The 27,684-nt window shown below is 39.9% G+C and overlaps 1 protein-coding gene across 2 annotated transcripts; it reads left to right on the top strand.

The window, feature by feature from the left end:
- On the top strand, window positions 1-26,892 carry BUD13 (BUD13 homolog). 2 transcript variants are annotated; one of them, XM_045556440.1, is made up of 10 exons: window positions 1-497; window positions 3,149-3,242; window positions 6,757-6,841; window positions 10,588-11,571; window positions 13,190-13,407; window positions 14,980-15,085; window positions 15,442-15,580; window positions 15,898-16,082; window positions 16,318-16,399; window positions 26,481-26,892. In XM_045556440.1, the coding sequence occupies exons 1-10, from the start codon at window positions 112-114 to the stop codon at window positions 26,572-26,574; spliced, it is 2,373 nt and encodes a 790-aa protein (XP_045412396.1). In that variant the 5' UTR covers window positions 1-111; the 3' UTR covers window positions 26,575-26,892. The 2 variants fall into 2 exon arrangements, with proteins under 2 accessions (XP_045412396.1, XP_045412397.1); XM_045556441.1 differs by having other exon boundaries at window positions 410-497; window positions 6,738-6,841.
- The last annotated feature ends 792 nt before the right edge of the window (window positions 26,893-27,684 follow it).

Below are 27,684 nucleotides of genomic sequence, written 5' to 3' on the forward strand. Positions count from 1 at the left end.
TTCTTAACTACGCTCCCGCGCTTCCTGGGCTGCTGGGGCCGGCATCTTGTTTGGGTCTGGTTGTAGCCTCCCGGCCAGGACGGCGCTTGCTGCAGTTTGTTGGATGAATGGATGGATGGACGAAAAGAAGAAACGTGGTTGCGTCGTCATAGGGATGTGGAGTCGGCCCCAGAGGTGCACACGTCCCTCATTAGCCTACCAGCGCTTCACCGGGCCTCACCTGTCACTCTGGGCGGGTCGAAGTACGCGCGCCACTTCCGGTCCTGGCTCCACCCCCTCAACCGGCTGCCGTCCGCTTCGCGTTCCAGAAGTTTGTCCCCAGCGCCGAGCCGTCTCCCCGCCCTCGCTGCTGCCATGGCGGCAGCTCCGCCGCTCTCCAAGGCCGAGTATCTGAAGCGTTACTTGTCCGGGGCAGATGCCGGCGTCGACGGGGGCTCCGAATCCAGTCGCAAGCGCCGTAAAAAGCGGCCGAAGTCTGGCGGGGCCGGAGGCAAGGGGTGAGTGGGTACTGGCGGGGGCGGTGCCTGGGGCGGCTCGCCACCCTCACCCGTGCCGACTCCGCCCTCCGCTGCCCGGCGCTTCCTTCTCTCCTGGCCCGCCGGCCTCCCTCTAACGGCTCCGCCGACCCTGGCTAAGCCTAAGGCCTCGCTCGCTCCCCTTTAAGCCCCAGCTTGCTGCTGCTGCTGCCCCGCTTACACCTCGCGCCGAGCAGGAGCTTGCACGTATTAAAGCCAAGCTGTAACTTTCTTTACTCTTTTCCCGCCTTTGTACCCTCCGTCTTCTCCCGTGGAGAAGGATGGAGCTGATTCAAAGCCTCTGTGCCTGGAGTTTTAGGGCCCAGAACCTGTCTGTGGGAGTCCCCCAATCCCGAAGACTCTGGTCCTGAATCAGAGACCTTTGATCACGTCCTCTGATTCTTTTTTTTTTGAGAAGAGTCTCACTCTTGTTGCCCGGGCTAGAGTGCTGTGGCATCAGCCTAGCTCACAGCAACCTCAAACTCCTGGGCTCAAGCAATCCTCCTGCCTCAGCCTCCCGAGTAGCTGGGACTACAGGCATGCGCCACCATGCCCGGCTAACTTTTTTCTATATATTTTAGTTGTCCAGCTAATTTCTTTCTATTTTTGGTAGAGATGGGTTCTCGCTCTTGCTCAGGCTGGTCTTGAACTCCTGACCTTGAGCAATCCTCCCGCCTCAGCCTCCCAGAGGGCTAGGATTACAGGCGTGAGCCGCCGCGCGCGGCCTCCTCTGATTCTTAATAATAGTACTACTAACAAGAACAACTAACATTTATACAATTCTTGTCATTTATACAGTTCTTGCCAGGCACCATTATAAGAACTTTAAACATATATGAATTTATTTAATTCTCACACTACCATGAAGTTGGTATTCTTATTATCTCCATTTTTCAAATGAGAAAACTTTGTGGCCCAGTGTAGTGGGTTGAATAGTGCCTCCTCCTCGCAAATTTTTGTCTACCCATCCAGAAGCTCAGAATGTGACATTATTTGGAAATAGGGTCTTTGGAGATGTAATCAATTAAGATGAAATGATACTTGATTAAGGTGGGTGCCAAATCCAATGTCCTTTTAAAGAGAGGGAAATTGGGACACAGAGACAGTAACAGAGGGAAAATGACCATGTGTAGCTGTAGGCTGAGTTTGCACTGAATTTATGCTGCCAAAAGCCAAGGTGCACCTGGGGCTACTAGAACCTGGAAGAGGTAAGGAAAGATTCTTCTCTAGAAAATTTCTAGGGAGTATGACCTTGCAGACAGCTTGATATTAGACCTCTAGCTTCCAGAACTGAGAGAGAATTTCTGTTGTTTTTTAGGCAGGATCTTCCTCTGTCCCCAAGGCTGGTGTGCAGTGGTGCCATCATAGCTCACTGTAGCCACCAACTCCTGGGCTCAAGTGACTCCTGCCTCAGCCTCCTAAGTAGCTAGAACTACAGGCGCATGCCACCATGCCTAGCTAATTTTTAATTTTTTTTGTAGTTTTGTAGAGACGAGGCCTCACTATGTTGCCCAGGCTGGTCTGGAACTCCTGGCCTTATACGATCCTCCCTCCTCAGCCTTCCAAAGTGCTGGGATTGTAGGCACGAACCACAGTGCCCTGCTAAATTTCTGTTGTTTTCAGCCACCCTGTTTGTGTTGCTTTGTAGCAGCCCCAGGGCCCTAAGATACCCAGTGAAGTCACATAGTTCCAAAGAGCTAGTCTGTTTTCTTTCTGGTTTGGTTCTGGCCTTCTGTTTTTCTGCCCCTGTGACTTGCAAGAGTCCTTTGGAAGCTTGCCATGTGGTGACAATAGCTTGAACTCAGGAGCAACACTAATCAGAGTTTGAATCCTAGTGGTGCCACTTTATAGGATGTGTGCCCTTGGGCAAGATAGTTCATCTCTTTGAGCTTCAGTTTTCTTATCTTTCAAATGAGAGTAATACTGAATAATACTGTTTATATTAAATGGTAGTTGTTGTGATTAGAGATGTTACGTTAACTATCCCTTGCTTTTTGAATAACTCTTCATATCTTGGCAGTCATTGTTATTATTTGGGCTCAACTATAGTTCATCCACGTAACAAACATTTATTGAGTACTTTCTATGCCAGTTACTGCAAGGTGTTGAGGATGCCTCTGTGAACAAAAAGGGCATAGTCCCTGTTCTTGTGGAGCTTATAGTTTAATGGGAATACAGGATTTAAACAACTGATTATACAACTAATTGATTTATTCCTTTATTATAAATGCAATGACAATATTCCAAGAGTGTGTAACGGGTTCTTAGACTTGGGTAGGTGTGGGGTAGTGAGAGAATGGAGGGAAGCAGTCAAAAAAGGTATGCCCAAGGAAGTTATATTTATGGTAAGGCCTAAAGAATAAGAAGAATAGGTCAGGCCATGGGAGGGGACTGTGTATGTGAAAATGATGTGGTAAGGAATTTGGCTCATTTCTAGGGACCAAAGGGTGACCTGTGAAGTAGTCAACAGAGGGGGCAGCTGTACAAGATGAAGTTGGCCATGTAGGCAAAGACTGTACCATGTAGGATCTTTTCGGATTTTGAGCTTTATCCTAAAACCAAAATATGAATGTTCTTAGGCTGGTATCCCAGAATGACTGTTTCTATTTGATCTTTTTGTTGTTCCCATTTAGAATGCGGATTGTGGATGATGATGTGAGCTGGACATCTATCTCTACCAGTAAACCAGAAAAGGAGGAAGAGGAAGATGATGGAGATTTGCCTGTGGTATGTATCTTTGGGGCTGTCAGGATTTTGAAATGAAGCAATCTTCTCAATCTCTCCTCCCAGTGTAGGGTAAATTTGTAGAGGGGGAGGAGTTGAGGGCAGAAAAATATTGACAGTTTTCAAAGAGTTGTTTAAAGTAGTGTTCTTTGATGATGCCTATACACTGACTTCTGTGTTTATGGAGGGCTCCATCAACCTAGAAATGGGAACAGATCACAGAGAGTGGGAGGACTCTTCAACATCAGTGATAGAGCCATAATTCAAATTAGCTGTGGTTCAGTTTGTTGGAATCTACCTTAAAAGCAACTCTTAGGTTCAATTATAGGGAACTTTTTATTTGCTCCTTTATTCATTGATTTAACTAAGCTTTCAAATTATATACTTTTGCCTAAGTCCCGGAACTATGTAGATTAATAGAACATAGTATCTGTATTTTAGAGGTTATAACCTAGAATGAAAGATTGAATTTCAACAATGCAATAAATGTTGGAGATGTATTTCACATACATACCAAGTATCATTAGAGCACAGGGGAGGTAGCATACTTTATATTCTATTGGGAGATGTTGTGAAAGATGTAAATATCTTAGCTGAGTTTTAAAGGATGAGTAAGAGCCAGGTGGCCAAAAGCATAGGCTAATAATCTCTCATTGGTATATGTATGAAACCATTGTTGAGAATTTCTGAGAAACAAGGTAAAAAGAAGAGCTGTTGATAGGCTGAATTGAAAGGTTATAAAGATGGATTCCAGATTTGTGGATTTAATATTAATTCTCAGTAAAATTCTAAAATAGATTATTTAAAAAATGGTTTGCTAGTAATTGGAAGAGAGATAATAGAGATCTTAGGAGCCAGTTCAGTTTGTCAGAACAAATCATTCAAACTTAATATCAACAATTTTTTTTATTTTATAAAAGAAATACATGTTTATGATAGAATATTTGGGAATTATAAGAAAGTTTAAAGTTTTAAAAAGAATATAATAACTACTTTTACTGTGACCATTCAGAGATAACAACTGCTAACATTTGAATGTGTATCTCTTCAGTTTTTTTCTCTTTATAGATTATATATGCTTTTATTTTATTTTTTGTAACATAATTGGAGTCATACTGTACATGTGGTTTTGCAGTGTGCTCTTTCACTTTTTTGTGGATGCTTTAGTAAGGCCTTCAAATAGTTTTTGAGGATATGATTTTTAATGGTTGCATATTAGTACAATATATATATTTATTTAACTTGTCCTATGGGACACATAGGTTGTTTCCAGTTTTAAAATATCATAAATAATTGTGCATAAATCATTATAGGAATCTGTTTATTTCTTTATTCCCATGAAATTAATAGATAGAGGGTATGGTCCTTCTGTTTTATATTCCCGTATTGGTTTCCAAAAAGGGCTACCAATTTACACTTCCAGTAGAGGTGATGAGAATGCCAGTTTGCCCACTTCATCAGTATTAAAGCATTATTAACAAAACAAAACCAACAACAAACTTATGCCAATTTGGCATGTGAGCAAGTTTCTTTGAACACTATTGAAATGAATAATTTTTCATGTATTTATTGGGCATTTGTATTTTGTGAATTTCCTGTTTCTTTGTCCGTTTTGTAGAAAATTAGATTTGATTTATTTGATATTTATACAAGAACATATCTCTTATATGTTCTAGGTATATTTTATCATTTGCCTTTTCATTTCATTTATAATAGCTTTGACATTTAAAAGTTTTAATTTGGCTGGGCACTGTGGCTCGTGCCTGTAATCCTAGCACTCTGGGAGGCTGAGGTGGGAGGATTACTTGAGGTCAGGAGTTCTAGACCAGCCTGAGCAAGAGTGAGACCCCCATCTCTACTAAAAGTAGAAAAAATTAGCCAGGCATGGTGGTGGTGCTTCTGTAGTCCCACCTACTTGGGAGGCTGAGGAAGGAGGATTGCTTGAGCCCAGGAGTTTGAGGTTGCTGTGAGCTAGGCTGATGCCATGGCACTCTGGCCCGGGCAACAGAATTAGACTCTGTCTCAAAAAAAAAATTTTTAATTTTTTAATAGTTTTCCTTTATAATATTGTCTTTTGCTTTTATGATGGCCCAAAACCTAAACAAAGGAGGCTTTAGCCCCACTGCTCTCTGCACTGGTTAAAACAGATCTTGATTCTTGAATTAATTTTTGTTACTGCAAGATTACCACCACCACCAATAATAATGGCAAAATAATTATAATGACTACGATAGCAGTGACAGCACAAAAATGACTATAGATAAAATTTATCGAGCATTTACCATGCACCAAGCACTGCTAAGTTTATGTGAATTATTTTATTCAATCCTCATAGCAATCCTTTGAATCCTGCTTTTACAAATGAAGAAACTGAGACTTAGAATAATTTGCCAAAGGTTACACAAATGCTAAGTAGCAGAGCTAGGGATTTAGATCTCAATTTATCTTTCCTGAAAGCCTGGGCTTTTAATGTTAGTGAGAAATCTCAAAGCTAGGTTATATGAGGAATGGTGGTAGGATTTTTGGGAGAAGTAGAGGGAAATTATGACCTGGATTTTAATTCCACTTCTGCCATTTGCTAGCTTGTGGCATTGAGAAAGTTAATTAACTTCTTTGGGTCATAGTTCAATGGTCTGGAGTCTTTCTTTGCAGGGTTATTGTGAGGATTGAGTTAGATAATATGAATAAAGAACAACACAGTGCCTTGGACATAGTTGCTACTCTGTAATTAGAGTTTGTTATGCCAGCCATCTTTGACAGTCTGTGGTGTAGAAACAGGCTTAGTTGCATCAGAGATCAGAACTAGGATCAATGCATAGAAGTTATACGAAGGTAGATATTGGTTCAATAAAACTGTTGTAATACTTTTCTAACACTTTTCAAAAATGCAGAGGACTGCTTTGTATGATAATGAGTTCCCTGTTAGGGAGGGATTGGGTGAGTGATCATTTATCAGGGATACCTCAGAGAAGATTCCTATTTGTTTGGGAGTTTGGAGAATATGAAGTGTGGTTTTATCCTTAAAGATTCTGTGATTCTATGTACATCTTAGTGGCTTCCTTTGGTTGGATTCAAGAAAACCTATCATTGTGACTACCTATAACAAGAAAGTTTCCATAGGACCCCTAAGTCCTTGATTAACGATAGGTATGACTGAAGGCAGCGTATGTTTTCACTCAATGTAAAAATAAAAATGTAAATGGAATTTAGCTTTTAGCTTACATGTGGCAGTTGTGTTCCTGGAAGGTTAATAGAAGGGTTTGTAGTGAAAGAAATTAACCTTTAGAGGGAAATTCATTAGAGAAAGATCTATGATTAAACCAATACTGTGACAATCAGATGTTTATGGAGCAGACATAACTGAGGACCACTACATGTTTCTTCATGACTGTTTTGTATGGGTGTGCACCGTTACATTAGGAATAGAAATGCTCATAGCTTCAGGTTCTTGAGATAACAGTGGTCCTTCACTGGATCCCGTGGATTTCCTCAACATAGGAAGTCCTTACTCCCGCAGGTAGCTGAGTTTGTGGATGAGCGGCCGGAAGAGGTAAAGCAGATGGAGGCCTTTCGTTCCAGTGCTAAATGGAAGCTTCTGGGAGGTAAGTTCCATCAATAGATAAATCTAAATTTCCCAGTAATAGGGGAGACCTTTTTTCCTTTCCCATACTTTTCTTATAGAGGAATGCATGGTTTGTTTTAGTGTGCCATTGAGCCTGAAAAATAGTCAGAAAAAGAATTCAGGACTTCAGAGGTAGTAAGGAACTTAGAGACCAGGTATCTCTCTTTTTTTTCTTATGTTTTGGTATTGGAATTACTGAGGTCAGAGACTCATTTGGAGACCTTGCAGCACCTTCTCCTCTCTGACGCAGAATAGGAGAGCACTTGGTATATAGGCAAGACTTTGGGAGGAGTTTACAAGAAACAGAAGAACAGAATTTGGAAACTTTAGCTACTTCTTATTCTTCAGAATGAGGTGACTACTATATAGGTCAAGGACCAATGTTTTTTGTCCTTTTTATTTGTGTTAGCAAATTTCTCTGTTCTTCCCTTAATATTTGTATTTTACAGTGCATTATCCTCCACTTTCCCACTTTAGACTCTTCCTAGGCTAATAATTTTATTCTCTTTTTTTAAAAAAACTGTTGAGCCCTTGAGAATGAGATAAAAGGTATTTGTTTGTCACAACTGTTTGAGCAGAGACTAGTCTTATTTGCCATGATATTTCTCCCACCTAGCACAAGGAGTACCTTTAATGAGTATTTGTTGAATTGCTAGTAGGCATTTGATTCTTGTAGCCTACTGCTCTATGGTAAATCATCACTTGAGGCTTAGCAGTCATTCCCCCTTTTTCAGTAACTTTGTAGGTAAGTCTACTTGCTAAGGGACATAGACCAGTGAGTCACAGTCCTGGTTCCAGCAGTCATTCAGGCTCTACGTGACCAGAAAGCATGCTGTTTTTTCACCTCCTTTATTTATTCTTTCATAAACAAGGATCTTCTTTTTTTTTCCATTTTCTTTTTTAGAGACAGAGTCTCCCTCTGTCGTCCAGGCTGGAGTACAATGGTGTGATCATGGCCCACTGTAGCCTCGAACTCCTGGGCTCAAGCAATCCTCCTGCCTCAGCCTCCTAAGTAGCTGGGACTACAGGTGGACACCACCATGCCTGGCTAATTTTTAAAATTTTTTGTAGAGATGGATCTTGCTATGTTGCCCAGGCTGGTCTCAGACTCCTGGCCTCAAGTGATCTTCCTGTCTTGGCCTCCCAAAGTGCTGGGATTACAGGCATGAGCCACTGTGCTTGGCTGGATCTTCCTTCTTGTTAGCTGTGTAGCTCTAGTTTACCCCTCATGCTTGTTCCTTTTTCACATGTGGAGGATGAAAGAATTAGCTTGTAAACAGGATTTGTCTCTGTTGTAATAGTTTGTGCCATTAGGTTAATTATCCTCCAATTCTGACTAGAAAAAAATATGTAACAACTGACAGTTAGCTACAGATTAGTAATCACCATTGCCTCAGGTAATTTTTAGTACATTATTATTTAGCTTTATGAGTGAAAACTTTATTTTCAGGATTACTTTTTCAGAATTCTTTTCAGTCTTATCCATTATTTTCTGCCTTGTCCTCTAGTTGTGTTTCCCTTTTCTTATTTATTTATTTCAGAATATTATGAGGGTACAAACATTTTGTTTACAAGTAATGCCTTTGCCTCGCCCAAGCCAGGGCTAGAGGTGTGCCCTTCGCCCATACAGTGTGCTCTGTCTTCATTCGTTGTGGGTTTACCCACCCCCACCCTCACCTGACCGACACCCAGTGAATGTTACTACCATGCGAGCACCTTAGTGTTGATCAGTTAGTACCAATTTGATGGCGAGTACATGTGGTGCTTATTTTTCCACTCTTGTGATATCTCACTTCGAAGGATGGGCTCAAGCTCTGTCAAGGATAATATAAGAGGTGCTAGATCACCATTGTTTTTTGTAGCTGAGTAGTACTCCATGGTATACATATGCCACATTTTATTAATCCACTCATGTATTGATGGGCACTTGGGTTGTTTCCACATCTTTGCAATTGTGAATTGTGCTGCCATAAACATTCGAGGGTAAATGTCTTTATTATAGAATATCTTTTTTTCCTTTGGGTAGATGCTTAGTAGTGAGATTGCTGGATCAAATGATGTTTCTATTTTTAGCTCTTTGAGGTATCTCCAAATTATTTTCCCCAGGAGTTGTACTAATTTGCAGTCCCACCAGCAGTGTAAGAGTGTTCCTATCTCTCCACATCCTTGCCAGTATTTGTTGTTTTGGGACTTTTTGATAAAGGCCATTGTCACTGGAGTTAGGTGATATCTCATTGTGGTTTTGATTTGCATTTCCCTAACGATCAGAGATGTTGAGCATTTTTTTATATGTTTACTGGCCATTATTCTGTCTCTTTTGATGTTTCTCTTTTCCATAATTCTTTTTCCAAAGAGAATCTTCTGGTCTCCATATCTGTATGTCTGGGAAGTCTCTCTCTCTCTCTCTGTCTCTCTCTTTCTCTCTCACACACACACACACACTCCTTTTTCTTTTGCCTCATTCTCACTGCCTCATCCCAATATGTTATTGGAAATACTCTCACTAATCTCTGACCCTTACTTCCATTTTAGAAATGTCATAGAATTTATCAACCTCATGGATTAGGTTTGCTGTTGGGTCCTCCACAGACATCAGTACTTTTATCTGTGGGGTGGATTCCAATCAGAAAGGCTTATCCCCCCAAATAAAAGAGTTGACTTAGTTTAATCCATCCATTTGACAAATATGCATTGGGTCCTACCCAGATTTTGTTTGTGTTTGGGCTGTGGAGCTCATTGACAAGAAATAGAGGGAGAGGAAGAACTGGATTTTAGAAATGTCTCAGTTGCCGTGAATATTTCATTTTCTTATGCCTCAGAAAATTGAAGGTCTCAAACTACCTATTTTTTCCTCAACTATGTATTTTTATTTTAAAGATATACATATTTTAAATATTACACATGGATCTGGAGTCAAATCTGGGTTTAGATGTTTATTCCTTCACCACTTATTAGCAGTATGGCTTTGGCAAATTACTTAATCTTTCTGAGCATCAGTTTCCTTATCTTTATAATGGAGATAAAAATATTTGTCTCCTAGACTTGTGAGAATTAAATGAGATAATCTGTATAAAGCTTTTGCACATAGTAGGTGATCAGTAAATACTTGGTCCTTCTTTTTTTGTGATGTATTTTTTTCCCCTCTAACAAGGAGCACAATGACATGGATTAAATATAGTTACCAATATTTCATTTTGATATGCACACATTTAGTTAGCTTACCTTTTGAAAGAAGAATGAGTACAAACTATAAATTATCTAGGCTAAATATTGGTAGGAGCCACTGACTGGGAACTCTGCACAAATGAGGTTTTAGAAAGAACATTAGATTGGGAGTTAGAAGACTTGGGTTCTAGCCTTGGGTTCTAGCCTGTCTCTTCTTCTTAGTAGCTGTGACCTTAGGTAAGAAATCACTCAGCTCCTCAGAGCCTCTGTTTTCATGATGTAAAACAAGGGTACCTGCCCTGCTTATCTTAAAGGGTATAATATGAAAAATGTATTTAAAATGCTTTGCAGACTTATTACTTGGTAGGCAAATAAGAGGGGTTGTTCTTAAGATATTCATCAGTTCTTGTTTGCTGTCCCTAAGCCCAGAGAGCTGTGCAGACCTTTTGGCCTTTCTGGGTAGTTCTCAGATGTGTGCTGCTGTAACATCTTTTGAAAATTTGAGTGTGAGGGGTGGACAGAGCATTTATGGGAATCTGACTCTTTGCTATTTGTGTTTAGGCCACAGTGAAGATCTGTCCTCACATAGGCGTTTTCATCATGATACTCTGGATCCATCTCCTCCCAGGCGGGCCCGTCACGATACCCCGGATCCTTCTCCTCCCAGGCGGGCCCGTCACGATACCCCGGATTCATCTCCTCCCAGATGGGCCCGTCACGATACCCCAGATCCATCTCCTCCCTGGAGGGCCCGTCACGATACCCCGGATCCGTCTCCTCCCAGGCGGGCCCGTCACGATACCCCGGATCCATCTCCTCCCTGGAGGGCCCGTCACGATACCCCGGATCCATCTCCTCCCAGGCGGGCCCGTCACGATACCCCGGATCCATCTCCTCCCTGGAGGGCCCGTCACGATACCCCAGACCCTTCTCCTCCCTGGAGGGCCCGTCACGATACCCCGGATCCGTTTCCTCCCAGGTGGGCCCGTCACGATACCCCGGATCCATCTCCTCCCAGGCGGGCCCGTCACGATACCCCGGATCCTTCTCCTCCCTGGAGGGCCCGTCACGATACCCCGGATCCTTCTCCTCCCAGGAGGGCCCGTCATGATTCTCCAGATCCTTCTCCCTCCAGGAAGCCTCATCGTAATTCTACAGGTGTATCTCCTAGGAGAGTTCATTGTGACTCACCAGATCCATCTCCTCTTAGGAGAGCCCATCGCAATTCCTCAGATATCCCTTCCCCTAGAAGGGCCCGCAACAGCTCCCCTGACACATCTCAACCTAGGACTCTTGACTCCTCCAACACATGGCAACTCAGGAGGGCCCGTCATGACTTCCCTGATTTGGCTCCTGATGGCACTCATTCACTGCCCAGAAACAAAACTAGTAAAGCCCCAGAAAGAGCCTCTAGCAAGCCTTCTCCACATCAGAAGAGGCCACTGCCAAAGAACAGCAAACATGAGTGTGACTGGGACCTCTCTCCTCCACGAAAAAAGCAAGCAAAATCCCATTTTGGAGATAAGAAGCGGCTTGATTCTAAAGGTGAGCATATGACTGTCCCTGAGAGGGACATATTCCTTGGGAGCTTTCTTTTGGACCTTTACTTGCTTTATTAGGTGTGAGAATAGAGTCTCTTTGGAAAAGTTTTGAAACGTGAGGGGCTGGACTCAGTAATATTAAAAATCACAGTGGCAGGGAGGTAAGTTTTTATATATCCTTTTATTTACTCTCCCCATCTTGTATAAAAGTATAACATGTTTGTTGCAGAACCTTCAGAATGTACAGAAATGTATAAAGAAGCAGAAAAAAAGTGACACAGATTTTCAGAGGCAATCAGTGTTGTAGCCAGTGTCCTTTTAGTTTTTTTGTAGGCTTTTTTTTTTTTTTTTTTTTTTTTTTTGAGACAGAGTCTCACTCTGTTGCCCGGGCTAGAGTGAGTGCCGTGGCATCAGCCTAGCTCACGGCTACCTCAAACTGCTGGGCTTAAGCGATCCTACTGCCTCAGCCTCCCAAGTAGCTGGGACTACAGGCATGCGCCACCATGCCCGGCTAATTTTTTCTATATATATATTTTAGTTGGCCAGATAATTTCTTTCTATTTTTAGTAGAGACGGGGTCTTGCTCTTGCTGAGGCTGGTCTTGAACTCCTGACCTCGAGCGATCCACCCGCCTCGGCCTCCCAGAGTGCTAGGATTACAGGCGTGAGCCACCGTGCCCGGCCTCGTAGGCATTTTTGATGTAATTGAGCCTTGGCCATGCAGAACATACATACTGTATGTGTAATGTTGCCTGTTTACTTAACATAATCTTCCTCATGCCATAAAAACAACTCTATGTTAATATAATAGTTAATGGTGGTCCATTATGTAAATTTGCCTGTTTCCCTAATGTTGCATGTTTTTGGTTATTTCTAAGTTTTTGCTTTTATAGTTCTGTGATGAACATGCTTGTATACTATTGTCCCTATTTTGGGTTACTTCCGTATCTACTTCTAGATAGATTTCCTGGAAATTGAATTACTTCTACATAGGTTTCCTAGAAAACTAAGAAGTTGATGTCCTGGGTCAGAAGATGTGGATGTTTTTGAGTCTGTTGATACATACTGCTCTTTGGGAGGTGATTTGTGATGCTTATATACACACACATCTAGAAATTAGACCTGTGTGGTGAGATTTTTTTACTCCATCTTTTGTTTATAGGTACTATTTTAATTTGTAAATTAAAATGCTTTGTTATTCTTCAGTCTGAGAACATCAGAATATGTTCTAGGTATTTCTGACTTTTGCCACACCACAAGTTGTTTTGCCCATTGTGGGGGTAGGATAAAGTTGATAAGTGTGTTGAGATCTCACATACTGGTCATAGTCGCTGGTCACTTGGGAATAGAACCCCATATTCTACCTGTTGGTCATAAAAGTTGTCCTTGACTTTGCTCTTTTCCCATGTCATCCATGTTTGTGTTTAGGTTAATGATGTTCTTCACAGAAAGACTAAATAAATACTGTGCACTAGCTTGGTAAAGTGTTTTTTTTAGATTTTTCTAAGGGTATTAGAGCAGTTATTCTTTAATTTGTAGGCTCTTCTCCCAGCCATAGGAAATTTCATAAAAGTTCTTTGCCTAGGAGACAACAGAGTCACACATTGGATTCTTCCTACCCAGGTGATGGCCAGAAAGCCTCTGATTCAGATCTTTCTCCTCCACGGCATAAACAAAGTCCAGGGCATCAGGCTTCTGATTCAGATCTGTCACCTCCACGGAATAGGCCTAGACACCGGAGCTCTGATTCTGACCTCTCTCCACCAAGGAGGAAACAGAGGACCAAATCTTCTGATTCTGATCTGTCTCCACCTCGAAGGAGTCAGCCTCCTGGAAAGAAGGTAAGGATTTTCAGGAGTCATATTCTTCTTTTATAGTGGCTCTTCTCTTTTAGTTTTGTACAAGTCCCAGAGAATCAAGCCAGAGGAGAAGGACATAGCTCTTGGAAATGTAGTAAATCTTAGTTAAAAGAACCTTTGGAACTCTTTCTCTCTGAAGGCAGAGCTGGCTGTAACCCAGCCCAGATGGACTTATAAATACCAGATATGTCAAGTAGCTTCTGCCTTTATAACCTTATATTTATATAAATCTCAGTTTAATAGATCCAGAAAAACTTCCTATTTTCTTATAAATAAACTGAGGCTGTAGTTCACAGAGTGGATTTAGGAGTACAAACCTTGTGTTAAATGAATCACATGCTCAAATCCTATTTCTGCCTCCTAATTTTATCTGTGAGATTTGCACAAGGTACTTAATATCTCTAGAACTCAGCTTCTTAGTAAAATGTGAGTAATAGTAGTACCTACTTCATATGGTTATTGTGAGAATTAAATGAGTTAGCATAAGTAAAACTCTTCCCACAGTGCCTGGGAGAAAGTAAGCATTTAGTGTTAGCAATTTATTATTATACATTGGACTATAGGTCTCTCTATCCAGAGCTTAAAGAGAAATACTTAAAATATAAAACTACTTTTAGAGATTGTATTTTCTGAGAAGTCAATGCTTTGTTTTAAATCTGTGATAAAGCTTGATGAATTAGCCATAAAAAAAATCCACATGAACCCTGAGTAATTATAAAGAACACTAGTAGTAATAAAGGAATCTCATTTGTGAATTTGTTAAGAAAGAAAATGATGGGGCCTATGGTGTGCATTTTACTCTCCAAGGCAGACTTCTCAGGTACGTCTTCTCTGTAGAAGACTCTGAGAAGACTGGTTCTGGCAGTGTAGACCAGCAGCGTGTTCTAACTCAGAAAGTGAGATTTCTGTCTTTGGGGGAACAAAGTGAAGTCTCTGTTTCAACTGGATCCCTTGACATTTTTATGTATCTGTTTAGTCTATGGACAATTTAAGATTAATCAAAGTTAGTTGCCTGAGGATATCAGGATATACTGTGTACTCCATTTGTCAGTTGGTTTGCTATCTTGGTACAAAGTAGATATTAGTAAAAAATTTTCATTTGGTTATATATTCTGTTGTTATCCTGAAATATATCCACAATTTAAGTTATCGTAGGTTTGCTTGAGTTTGTACTTTAAATGGAATATTTTATCAGTGTAGGTCTCTTAGAGCTTGTTACTGGCTTTTGATCAGATGACCTGAGAGTGAGTCTTCATGTATGCAGTTTGTGTACTGAAAAGTCATAAATACACATGCTTAGCTGTCCTTTTGACATATTGTTGCTTCGTGTTTCTGCTTACTCTTAAACTTATGGTACTGTTAAGTTTTCTGTGAAGTTAGATTTTATTTCTTTTATATTTTGTGAATCCTGTGGTGAATAATGAAACTATAAAGCCAGAGTTTTTGGTTTGGTTATTGCTGGTCATCAGACAAAAATGCAACTAACTGTATACCCATGGAGCCTACTGCTGCATTGTCTCATTAACATTGGATGCTCCCTTTTCCATTGCCTAGGCTACACATATGTATTCTGGGGCTAGAACTGGGTTGGTGTTAACTGACATACAGCGAGAGCAGCAGGAGCTCAAGAAACGGGACCAAGAAACTATGGCATTTGAAGGTAAAAAAAAAATGAAAGTTCAGAGACCAGTGTTGGCTATGTAGCTTTTATTTCTTTCTAAGTGTAGCTTATTGTACCTGATATTTTAAACTTTTGATTGCTATCAAATTTTAGTTCTGGTTTTACGTATTATTTTAACTTCTCAGCGGGTCCAAGTTATTCTTTCCTTCTTGAAAAATGCTATTTCTCAGGCCCAGCACCAGTATGCACCTAGATGTTGGTAGGAACTTGTGATCTGGCTGTAAAGGTTCTTATCTAGCATCAGAATCCTAAAAGGTTGATTTTTATCTGTTAGAATATTGTTTCTTATTTTGATACCTGGTATTTATCTTAAAAAGTGTAATTTCCTTTTGCAGCTGAATTCCAATATGCTGAAACTGTATTTCGAGATAAGTTTGGTCGTAAGAGGAATTTGAAACTGGAACGTTTAGAGCAAAGGAGGAAAGCAGAGAAGGACTTAGAGAGAGAAGAACTATATGCCCAGTGGGGAAAAGGGTAAGGGAACCACTGAACGGGAAAACAAAATGGCAGTGACTGGAGCAAGTAATTTCTTTGCTCTTCTGACCATTAGTTCATTGTTCTGCCTTCAAAGCTGTTACCAGGAATGGGAAATTTATGTGCCGAATCTCCTTCCTAGTGTACTGACGTATCCCACACTGCCAGTGGGAATTCTAGGAATTTTACCCTGTTTAATATTTGGCCTAGGCTACTAGAAAGAGGAGGTTCTCCAAATTTAGCAGTGTGGCCCATCTCAGTGTAGGTGTGGAAATGTCAAACAGGATAGCAAACACTCTTGATTCTTTTTTGCCCAGGCTTGCCCAGAGCCAACAACAGCAACAAAATGTAGAGGATGCAATGAAGGAGATGCAAAAGCCTCTGGCCCGCTATATTGATGACGAAGATCTGGATCGGATGTTAAGAGAACAAGAAAGAGAGGGGGACCCCATGGCCAACTTCATCAAGAAGAGTAAGGCCAAGGCGAACAAGAATAAAAAAGGTGGGACTTTTGGGATTCATCAGAGCTGGAAATGACTTATATGAAGAGAGAGAATCATTAGCGTGCTGGTAACAGCTATGTGCAAAGAAGCCTTTCTCATAAAGTTTTAAGTTCATTTTATTTGTGAGTTAAATTCAACTCAACTAATTTTTCTATATAGAAATTTTCCCCCAGTGCCATCAGCTCTGAATTAAACTATGTAGATAACTAACTTCTTTTTTCTCACTCTCATTAGTGAGACCCCGCTACAGTGGTCCAACGCCTCCTCCCAACAGATTTAATATCTGGCCTGGCTATCGCTGGGATGGAGTGGACAGGTAAGCCTGAGTATTCCCTATATTTTTGTTTTCTCTTCCACCAGACTCTGACCTTCCCTAACCATTCTTAAATCATTCTACGCTCTTCCTCATTCTGTGTTCTACTCACAAGGTGAAAAATATGCACTTAGCTTGCTTCTATTTGTAAGGTCCACAAATCCTATTTTCCATACTTGGAACATTCCTCCTCCTCTTTCTTTCTTTCTTTTTTTTTATTTCAGCATATTATGGGGGTATAAAGGTTTAGGTTACTTATATTGCCCTTGCCCCCCCCCACCCAATCAGCTTCAAGTGTGTCCATCCCCTAGATGCATTGCACTCATTATGTATACGCCCAACGCCCCCCCACACACATACATCTGCCCGACACCCAATTAAGGTTGTTCCTAAATGTGCTCTTATGTGATGATCAGCGAAACCAGTGTGATGGTGAGTACATGTGGTGCTTATTTTTCCATTCTTGGGATACTTCACTTAGTAGAATGGGTTCCAGCTCTATCCAGGAAAATACAAGAGGTGCTATATCACCATTGTTTCTTATAGCTGAGTAGTAATCCATGGTATACATATACCCCATTTTATTGATTCACTCATGTATTGATGGGCACTTGGGTTGTTTCCACATCTTTGCAATTGTGAATTGTGCTGCTATAAACATTCCGAGTACAGATGTCTTTTTTATAGAATGTCTTTTGTTCTTTTGGGTAGATGCCCAATAATGGGATTGCTGGATCAAATGGTAGGTCTACTTGTATCTGTTTAAGGTATCTCCATATTGCTTTCCGCAGGGGTTGCACTAGTTTGCAGTCCCAACCAGCAGTGTATGAGTGTTCCTATCTCTCCGCATCCATGCCAACATTTATTGTTTTGGGACTTTTTGATAAAGGCCATTCTCACTGGAGATAAGCGATATCTCATTGTGGTTTTGATTTGCATTTCCCTGATGATTAGAGATGCTGAGCATTTTTTCATGTTTGTTGGCCATACTTCTGTCTTCTTTTGAAAAATTTCTATTCATATCCTTTGGCCACTTTTTGATAGGGTTGTTTGATTTTTTTCTTGCTGATTTTCCTGAGTTCTAAATAGATTCTAGTTATCAGCCCTTTATCGGATGTGTAGCACGCGAAAATTTTTTCCCATTCTGTAGGTTGTCTGTTTTGCTCTCGTGACAATTTCTTTGGCTGTGCAGAAGCCTTTTAATTTAATCAGGTCCCATTGATGTATTTTTGTTGTTGCTGTGATTGCCTTTGGGGGTCTTCTTCATAAATTCTTTGCCAAGGCCAATGTCTATAAGAGTTTTTCCCACATTTTCTTCTAGAATTCTAATAGTTTCACACCTTAGGTTTAAGTCTGCTATCCACCGTGATTTAGTTTTTGTGAGAGGTGAAAGGTGAGGGTCTTGTTTCAGTCTTCTACATGTGGCTATCCAGTTTTCCCAGCACCATTTATTGAATAAGAAAGCTTTTCCCCAGTGTATGTTTTTGTCTGCTTTGTCAAGGATTAGATGGCTATATGAGGATGGTTTTATATCTGGATTCTCAGTTCTGTTCCACTGGTCTGTGTCTCTGTTCTTGTGGCAATACCAAGCTGATTTAATAACCACAGCCTTTGTAGTATAGTTTGAAGTTTGGTAAATTAATATCTCCCATTTTGTTCTTATTGAAAATAAACAAAGAAATAATGGACTTAAACAGAACACTAGAACAAATGGGCCTGACTGACATTTACAGGACATTCTACCCAAAATCCACTGAATATATGTTCTCATCAGCTCATGGGACATTCTCTAAGATTGACCATATCCTAGGACACAAAGCATGTTTTAAAAAATTTTAAAAAATAGAAATTATACCATGCATCTTCTCAGATCACAGTGGAATAAAAGTAGAAAGCAACCCTAACAAAAATTCTCATTTCTACTCAAAGTTCTGGAAGCTAAACAACCTTTTCCTGAATGATTATTTTATCAACGAGGAAATCAAGACAGAAATCAAAAGATTCTTTGAACTAAATGACAAAGGAGACACAAATTATCAAAATCTGTGGGACACAGCTAAAGCAGTCCTGAGAGGAAAGTTTATTTCCATAAATGCCTATATCCAAAAGACAGAAAATTTACAAACAGACAACCTAATGAATAGACTTAAAGAGCTGGAGAAAGAAGAACAGACCAACCCCAAACCCAGCAGAAGGAGTGAAATTAATAAGATCAAATCAGAACTAAATGAAATGGACAACAGGAAAACTATATGGGAGATTAATAAAACAAAAAGTTGGTTCTTTGAAAAGATAAACAAAATTGACATGCCTTTGGGTAGACTAAGAGCAGAAAAGAAAAATCTCTGATAAGCTCCATCAGGAATATGAAAGAAATTACAGCTGACGCCACGGAGATACAAGATATCATCTATGAATTCTACAAAAACCTTTGTGCACACAAACTGGAAAATGTGGAGGAAATGGACAAATTTTTAGAAACACACAGCCTCCCTAGGCTCAACCAGGAAGAAATAGAATTCCTGAACAGACCAATATCCTGTTTCTTTTTCAAAATAGTTCTTAAAGCTCTGGACAAACTACTCAGGTGGTTCAGATTGGACATCTTTGTTTCAGACATTGGTCACTTTTAATGTTAATTTCTTAGGTTTGAAGAGGATGAGTGATGAGTTGTGGTCTGAAGCCTCCTATATGTTGTGTCTTTGAGTCACTTGTAATGTCTCACAAATGCTTGTCACCTGCTAGCATCTGTCCATCTACCAGCATCTGTACCCACATATTCTAAATTCCTCTTATGTTAGGATGAATGAACTATATTTGCTCATACCTAAATTCAGTCCCCCTGCTTACATTTTAGACCCCATCTCCTCTTGCCTACTAAAGGGCATTTTCTAATATCTAGCACAATGATTCTCAAACTTTTTAATCTCAGGACTCCTTTATATTCTTAAAAATTATAGAGAACCCCAAAAAGCTTTTCTTTGTATGGATTATATCTATTGATATTTATCATATTAGATATCAAAACTGAGAATTTAAAAAGTATATATTAATTCATTTTAAAAAATAATAAGGCCATTTCATATTAACATAGTTACCATATGTTTTTATGAAAAATAACTGTATTTTCCAAATGAAAAAATAGAAGGATGGCATTGATTTACATTTTTGCAAATCTCACTAATGTGTGACTTGATAGTGGACAGCTTGATTCTGCATTTGTCTGTTGTGATGTGTTGTTCAGCTGAAGTATAGGAAGAAAATTCAGCCTCACACATAGGTAGTTAGAAAAGGAAGGCTTTTATATTTTTTGACATTACACAAAAACTCAGCAAGTGCTAGTTTCTTAAAGATTAGTTACGTGGAATCTGAAATCAGATCAAAGAACTTTTCATACTATTATCGTAAAACCTATTGATTTCGTGGCTCTTTTACCCATGCATGATTTTACAACACCGTGCATTGGTCATTTGTAAAATAATGATTTGCTGGTGTTTCATATACCTCCAAATGTTGACATATTTTCACTATACAATATCAAAAAAATCAATTTTGTTAACATCACCTCTGATCTTATCACAGAAGTCTTTAAATAATGGGAAGCTAAAGAGTACATGGTGACGCATATGGTTTTTTAAAATTTTAATTTACACTTGAAATCTTGCATTTTATCATTGGCAACAAATATTGTCAGTTGTTTTCCCTCAAGTAAAGCTCAGTATGTACAATAGCTTTTTAAAATAGATTCCATCAGAATTTATACCTCAAGGATCATTCCGTCTTTGAATACAGACAGTTAGTTGTACATCTTTCTTTCCAGTCTGGGTGCCTTTTGGTTCTTTTTCTTCCAGGTTGCATTAGCTAGCACTTCCAGTGCAGATGTTGAATAGAAGTAGTAAGAGCAGACATCTTTGCCTTGTTCCTAATCTTAGAAGGAAAACATTTAGTCTTTTACCATTAAATGTGTTTCCACAGATGGGGTGGGTGTGGAGCTTAGGCAGTGATGCAAGTGAGTGGCTATAAATACAGGTGAAGCTTCGCTAGCTCACCAGCCGCTCACCTCCTGCTGTGCGGCAGGTTCCTAAGTTTCACTGGAAGGTAATTTTTCCATGGGTGGGGTGTGGAGGGGTGGCAGTTCGGGCGGTGATGTTCCTAACCGGCCGTGGACCGCTTGGGGACCGCAGCTTTATCAGGTTGAGAAAGTTCCCTTCTATTCCTAGTTTGCTGAAAGTTTTTTCATGAATGTATGTTGGATTTTTGTTCAGAAGATTTTCTAATTCTCCTTTTGATTTATTACTTGATTCATGGGTTATTTAGGAGTGCATTGTTTAATTCCAAATATCTGGACTTTTCTAGGTGTCTTACTGCTATTGACTTCTGATTTAATTCCCTTGTGGTCAGAGAATATACTCTATAATATTTTGGTCTTCTGAAATTTATTAAGATGTGTTTTATGGCCCAGTATGTGGTCTACCTTGTGAATGTTCTGTTTGTACTAGGAGGTAATGTATATTCTCTAGTTATTTGGGGTTGTGTTTTACAAATGTCAGTCGGGTCGAGGTGGTTAACAGTGTTTAGATCACCTGTATCCTGGTTTTTTTTTTATTTGTTTTTTCTGTCAATTACTGTCAATTGTGGATTTTTTGTTTCAGCTGCTTGTTTTTCAACTCTAAAATTTCTATTCAATAGCTTATATTTCTCTGCTGAGATTTCCTGTCTGTGTATTTATTATGAGACATTTTCCTCTTTCTTGAGAATATCTATAATGTATAACTGGTATTTTGAAGTCCTATTTTCTAATTGCATCATTTGGTTCACCAAAGGATTGGTTTCTGTTGACAGCTTTTACTTAAATATGTATCATATTTTCCTGTTTATTTACAAGTGTGGTTATTTTTTTATTAGTAGACATTATGAATGATATATTGTAGAGACTTTAGATTCTATTATACTGTATTTCTCTTAAGTATGTTGGCTTCTATTCTAAGAGACAGTTAACATGGCTGTGTTTGAACTCCAGACTCTGTCTCCTTTGAAGCGGATAGCAGCTAAAATCTCTGCTCAGTTCCTTCTGTTTCTAGCTGCTACTTTTTCTTTGAGCCTGATGTGGTTTTCTCTGCACATGCATAGTTCAACAGCTGGCCAAGGATTTGAGTTGAATTTGTTATAGATTTGGGGTTCATCCCTATTGCAGTTCCTTCCCTTCCAAGATTTCTCCCTTAATTTCCTAGTTGCTCTGTCTACTTTGCACTGACACCTTACGCCAGTGAGGCTGTGGCTTTCTGCTTTCCTGAGCTGTGCAGATTGGGAAGTTGCCCTCTGGCAAAAAGACTCAAATCTCTTTTCACACAAAGACACCCATCCAGTTTATGCCTGCTTTTGGTTGCTCTCCCATGCCTTCAAATACTTTGAAATACTTGTATTTCTGATCTTGTTCAGGTCTTTTATAATTGCTACTTGAGGGTAGGTTAGTCTGCTCTAGTTATTGTGCCATGACTGGAATCCATCTCCCATCTTATATGGGCTTACGTCATTGTCTTCTGTCCCTCAGGGTGCCATCAAAATCCAGAACTCTCATTCCACATATTGGCAGATGTCCTTAGTGTGACTGTGGTTTTAGGCTAGTTTACTTCTATGGGTTGCAGCTCAATGTTCATAGGCTCTTTGGTAGTAGAAGAATATTTTAGAATACTAATTTGCCATATAGCTAGAAGTAGGTATTTTTATAGCCACAACCCTACAGATGTTCCCTGCTACATTGAGTCTTTTTTTTTTTTTGGCTAGGGAGGGCACCCAAAACTTAGAACTCTGCTTGACCTAGTGTTTTACTGCTCTTTAATTTGTCATCTTTCCAAGTTACTTTTCTCCGCTTCTTTTTCTTGTTTTATCCTAGATTTCTGCTTTTATTTTCCTTTGTCATCCTTGCTTTCTTTCTGTTATTTATTCTTTCATCACCTTTTCTATTAATAGTTGTGTCTCTTTTTGGCTCATTGCAAGGGAATATTTCCAGAACAGATCTATAGTAACAGTCAGAAAAACCCATAAGATCTGTTAATCTAACCCCCATTATTTAAAAGAGAGGCTGAAGTCCAATAAATAAGCAGTTTGCTTCGAGTCATGCAGCTCACCTGATAAAACTGGAATTAGAACTCTGGGTTCCTGATTCTCTAGTTCTAGATTCTCCACTGTGAATTCTCCTGAAATTTGTTTTTTGATTCTGTTTATTTAGGATTTGGTTTGTTATTCATATCTCTTTTATCTGCATTATCATACTGGTGTTTATTCTCATAAGTATTAAATACTTATTCCCCATGGCAAAAAGCAGTGGTTTCTTGGTGCTCTGGGATACCATTCATGTCTCCAAGGTTGGAAATGATGCTACTTAGAATAAGCTTTCCTTCTTCCCTCTATCACATCACTTATCTAAAGCCCTCTATCACCTTACTTATCCCTTAGGGAAGGCCTTAGCATACATATTATAACTTTAAGCAGTTATGTATCTGGTACCAGTGATTCCACAATTAGTGTGAGATAATCCCTGAGCCTAGGAGTTCACTTTCTATCTGGAGAAGAAGACAGACAAGTAATTTCAATGCTATTAAGTTGGTGCAAAAGTAATTGAGGTTTTAGACCATGAATTTTAAATCATTATAAGTAGGCTCAAACACATCTTTATTAATCAAAATAGGAACCACTGCAGTCAACACATTTTTGCCAATGAGAAATAAGTTTGTTTATTATCTGTGCTTTGAGATTTGATGAACCCTTGGAAAGCATTTTCTGCATCCTGCTGGTTGTGGAAGCATTTTCCTTGCAAAACGTTGTTGAGATGCTTGAAGAAGTGGTAGTCAGTTGGTGAGAAGTCAGGTGAATAAGGTGGATGAGGCAAAACTTTGTAGCTCAATTTGTTCAACTTTTGAAGCATTGGTTGTGTGACCGGGTCGCGCGTTGTTGTGGAGAAGAATTGGGCCCTTTCTGTTGACCAATGCCGGCTGCAGGTGTTGCAGTTTTTGGTATATTTCATCAATTTGCTGAGCATATTTCTCAGATGTAATGGTTTCACTGAGATTCAGAAAGCTGTAGTGGATCAGACCAGCAGCAGACCACCAGATGGTGACCACGACCCTTTTTGTGTACAAGTTTGGCTTTGGGAAGTGCTTTGGAGTTTCTTCTTGGTCCGACCGCTGAGCTGGGTGTTGCTGGTTGTCATACAGAATCTACTTTTCATCACACGTCACAATCTAACTGAGAAATGGTTCTTTGTTTTTGCCTACAAGAAGAGAAGATGACACTTTAAAACAATGATTTCTTTGATTTTCGGTCAGCTCATGAGGCAACCATTTATCGAGGTTTTTCACCTTTCCAGTTTGCTTCAAATGCCAAACAACCATAGAATGGTTGACGTTGAGTTCTTTGGCATCTTCTGTAGTGTAAGAGGATCAGCTTCGATCATTGCTCTCAATTGGTCATTGTCAACTTCTGATGGCTGGCCACTGCACTCCTCATCTTCAAGGCTCTTATCTCCTTTGCAAAACTTCTTGAACTACCACTGCACTGTATGTTTGTTAGCAGTTCCTGCACCAAATGCATTGTTAATGTTGCAAGTTATCTCCGCTGCTTTATGAACTCGTATAAGAAAATCGCTTGAATTTGCTTCTTCTCTAACATCATTTTCATAGTCTAAAATAAATATGAAATAAACAGCAAGTAATAAGTCATTAGCAAAAAAGCATAAAGTGAGAAATGTGCATTAAAATGATGTATAACATAACCACATTTAAGAATGTATTCCAATATCAAACGGCAAATTTCAACAATGCTAAAACCACAATTACCTTTGCACCAACCTAATGCTTGGTTAGTGTTACTATAGAGGATTTTCAAGGCATTTTGGGAGAACAAAGGAAGAGTAAATTCAGCCCTAGGAGGATGTGGTGAGGGAATGCTTCCTAAATGTCAGTAACCAACCAAGATAAAAAGGAAGTGTGTTAAAGGAAGAGGGTCCTATATGTGCACAGTCATAAGGATATGGTGTTATGGGGGAGTTATGGCGGTGGGTGGGAATAAGCAGTTTGCTGTTGTTAGGTAGCACAAAGTGTGAAATGGACTTGTATGAAGTGTACAGCAGAGGTGAGCAGGGGCCTGGTCACAACACCTTGGAAGACTTTCTGAGGAGCTTGGTCTTCACCCTAGCGGCAAAGGGAGCCACTGAAGGATTAAAAGCAGCTCTGAATTTTAGATAGACAAATCATTATTGCAGTAATGTGAAGGATTTGAAATGCATAAATTTGGAAGTAGAGAGAGTAGACACAAAGGTATTGTAGTAGCTCAGGTTAAAGGTGATGAAGATCTGAACTGTGACCTTCAGACAGTGGTAGTAGGGATAGTAGTAAGAGGAGGAAGTGGGGAAATGGTTAGGGGTTAGGGTGGTGGGACTTTTGACTGATTTGAGGAGAAGGAAGGAGGATTCATTGGATTTGGCGACAAGGAATGTCATTGATGACCTGAAAAAGAGCTAGCTTTCGGTATAGTGAAACAAAAGCCGAGTTCTAATATGTTGAGGAGTGAATGAAAAATGAGAAAACAGGGACAGTGGATGCAGGCTCTTTCAAGAAGTTTAGATAAGACTGTGATAAGTTTAGATAAGACTGAGAATGCGTAGTAATTGGAAGGGATTTGAGGTCCATTCACTACTTCCTTGAAACTCACCCCTATATTGGCTTCCATAACACCCTACTCCTTGGTTCTTTTATCGTTTCTTCTTGGCCACCTTTGTGAGCATCTCTTCCTCTGTGCCTTCCCTAAATGTTTCTCAGGGCTCCATCTGTAACCCTTAGCGTTCTCACTCTGGCTGAATCTTACCTAGTCATATTTTCAACCACCACCTGTACATACATGATTTTCAAGTCTGTATTTCCAGGTGAGTCTGGTGTATTTAGCTGTGTGTTGAATTTCTCTGTTGAACGTATTTAAAACTGAACTCACCAGCTTCCCCCATTCTAAGCCTGCTCCTACTCCTGTGCTCTCTGTCCTGGTTAGTGGCAGCCTCATTCATCTAGTCACTCAAATTATTAACCTGTGAGGCAAACTTACCTTCTTCTTCTTTGTCCTTATGTACCTAATCAGTCATGGAGTTCTACTTAATTTGTCTCCTGTGTCTTCTCTCTCTTGTCCCTCTTTGTCATTGCCTTCATCATCTGTTGCCTGGACCACTGCAGTGATTTTCCTGCCTCAGATCTCCTCCAGAGTGATCTTTTGAAATGCAGTTTATGTTCCTGCTCTAAGCTCATCCTTTCTGGATGAAATCTAAGCTCTTTACCATGGCCTACGAAGCTCATTATGATTTGGCCTCCGCTTGCCTTTCCAGCTTTGACTCATGGTTACTTCCTTAGTCATACTTCAGGCTCTAGCCAACCAGTTTGCCTTTGGTTCCCTGCACATACCAGGCTACTTCTTATTTCTGTGCCTCTGCTCTTGTTGCTCACACTGTGCTCTGTTCTGAAATAACCTCCAGACCCTTCTGGCCCTCCCCAAGCCCAGCCCTCTGATAAACATGAGCCCTTTCTTATCCATCCCTCAGTACCCTTTTTACCATGCCTCCCCCAAGCTGAGTAAGGTCCCCATTCTGTTTCCATAATAGTCCGGGCATAGTTTTACTATAGTTTATGCTGTTATTTTAATTATTTGTTTAAATGTTTGTATCCCCAACTCATCTGCTATGTCATTCTCATTTTCATACAGTACCTACCACTGTGCCTAGTATATAATGAGAATTCAATAAATGTTTGTTTAATGAATGGATAAAGTATAAGATGTGGACATCAGCTGAGAGTGAGCTGGGTCTTTAGAGAGTGGTACAGATTTGAAATTGTTATTGAAGAATGGGAGAAGCGTTTGAACAAGGACTAAGAAAAGGATAAATTATATATTTTGTCCCTTTGGTTCTATTGCTTATGCCTTAAATATTTTCATATAACTGCCTTATGTTCCTCACTACTCATTATATTGTGAACTCTTCTCTTTCTTTTAAAATAAATGTACAGTTCAAGGTTCTGTCTGAATAGTGTGTCTCTTTTGGTTACAGATCCAATGGTTTTGAACAAAAGCGCTTTGCCAGATTTGCCGGCAAGAAGGCAGTGGAGGAACTTGCCTACAAATGGAGTGTTGAAGATATGTAACTTTTCTGAGGCTGTGGGGATGGCTCTGGGTTGTGTTAGTGGGCAAAGGACAGCAAGACATCCAGATGTAACAGCTGTCTATGCTAATAATCAGGGCCCACACAAACCACCAACTTGTTGAATGCCAGTTTTGGCCACAGAAGAATATTCGAGACCTGATCTTTGGACTGAGGTGCCTGTACTTCTCAAGTATGACAACACTGGCAATTTGCTGGCTTTCAGAGGAAGCATTGATTTCTCAGTGTCCCAGGGTTTCTTCTTAATTAGGCGTTTTCTTTTTCTTTTTTAAATAAACATACATTTATTTTTTTAAAATTACATTCTCAACTGGGTATTTTGTTTTGGGGAAGAATATAAGCTTATATTGAATCCTTGGGGATCTTGGGGGTGATAGTTGGATTTTTTCATTAATTTAGAATGCAATGTGAACAAAAACTTTCTTAGTGATAAATCCTTCCTCTGAGAAAACAAGAATTAGCACTAAACCAGACTCAGGAATAAAAACATGGATATTTGGAGATATTTGGTGTCTGATAAAGGTGGGGTCACAAATAGGGAGATGGATAATGGTGCTCAGAAAAATTGGCTTAAATGGACAGAAATAAAGTTGCATCCTCATACCATATAAAATAAAAACAAACCCCAAAGCAATTAAAGGCCTAAATGAAAGGTAACATGATAAAGCTAGTAGGAGCAAATGATGAATGTCTTTGTGACCTTGGAGTGAAAATAGATTTTTTTTTTTTTTTTTTGAGACAGAGTCTCACTCTGTTGCCCGGGCTAGAGTGAGTGCCATGGCGTCAGCCTAGCTCACAGCAACCTCAAACTCCTGGGCTTAAATGATCCTACTGCCTCAGCCTCCTGAGTAGCTGGGACTACAGGCATGCGCCACCATGCCCAGCTAATTTCTTCTATATATATTTTTAGGTGTCCAGATAATTTTTATTTCTATTTTTAGTAGAGACGGGGTCTCGCTCAGGCTGGTCTTGAACTCCTGACCTCGAGCGATCCACCCGCCTCGGCTTCCCAAAGTGCTAGGATTACAGGCGTGAGCCACCTCGCCCGGCCAAAAATAGATTTTTTTAAATAAGATCCCGAAGCACAATCCAT

This window comes from Lemur catta, chromosome 7 (assembly GCF_020740605.2).
Source record: "Lemur catta isolate mLemCat1 chromosome 7, mLemCat1.pri, whole genome shotgun sequence".
NCBI lineage: Eukaryota > Metazoa > Chordata > Mammalia > Primates > Lemuridae > Lemur > Lemur catta.

What these genes read in the sequence shown, in the direction of transcription:
- BUD13 (XM_045556440.1), top strand. Translation starts at nt 112, where the DNA reads ATGGATGGACGAAAAGAAGAAACGTGGTTGCGTCGTCATAGGGATGTG. An exon ending in GTCAGCCTCCTGGAAAGAAG is followed by an intron (nt 13,408 to 14,979) that starts GTAAGGATTTTC and finishes TCCATTGCCTAG; the next exon opens with GCTACACATATGTATTCTGG. An exon ending in CGCTGGGATGGAGTGGACAG is followed by an intron (nt 16,400 to 26,480) that starts GTAAGCCTGAGT and finishes TTTTGGTTACAG; the next exon opens with ATCCAATGGTTTTGAACAAA.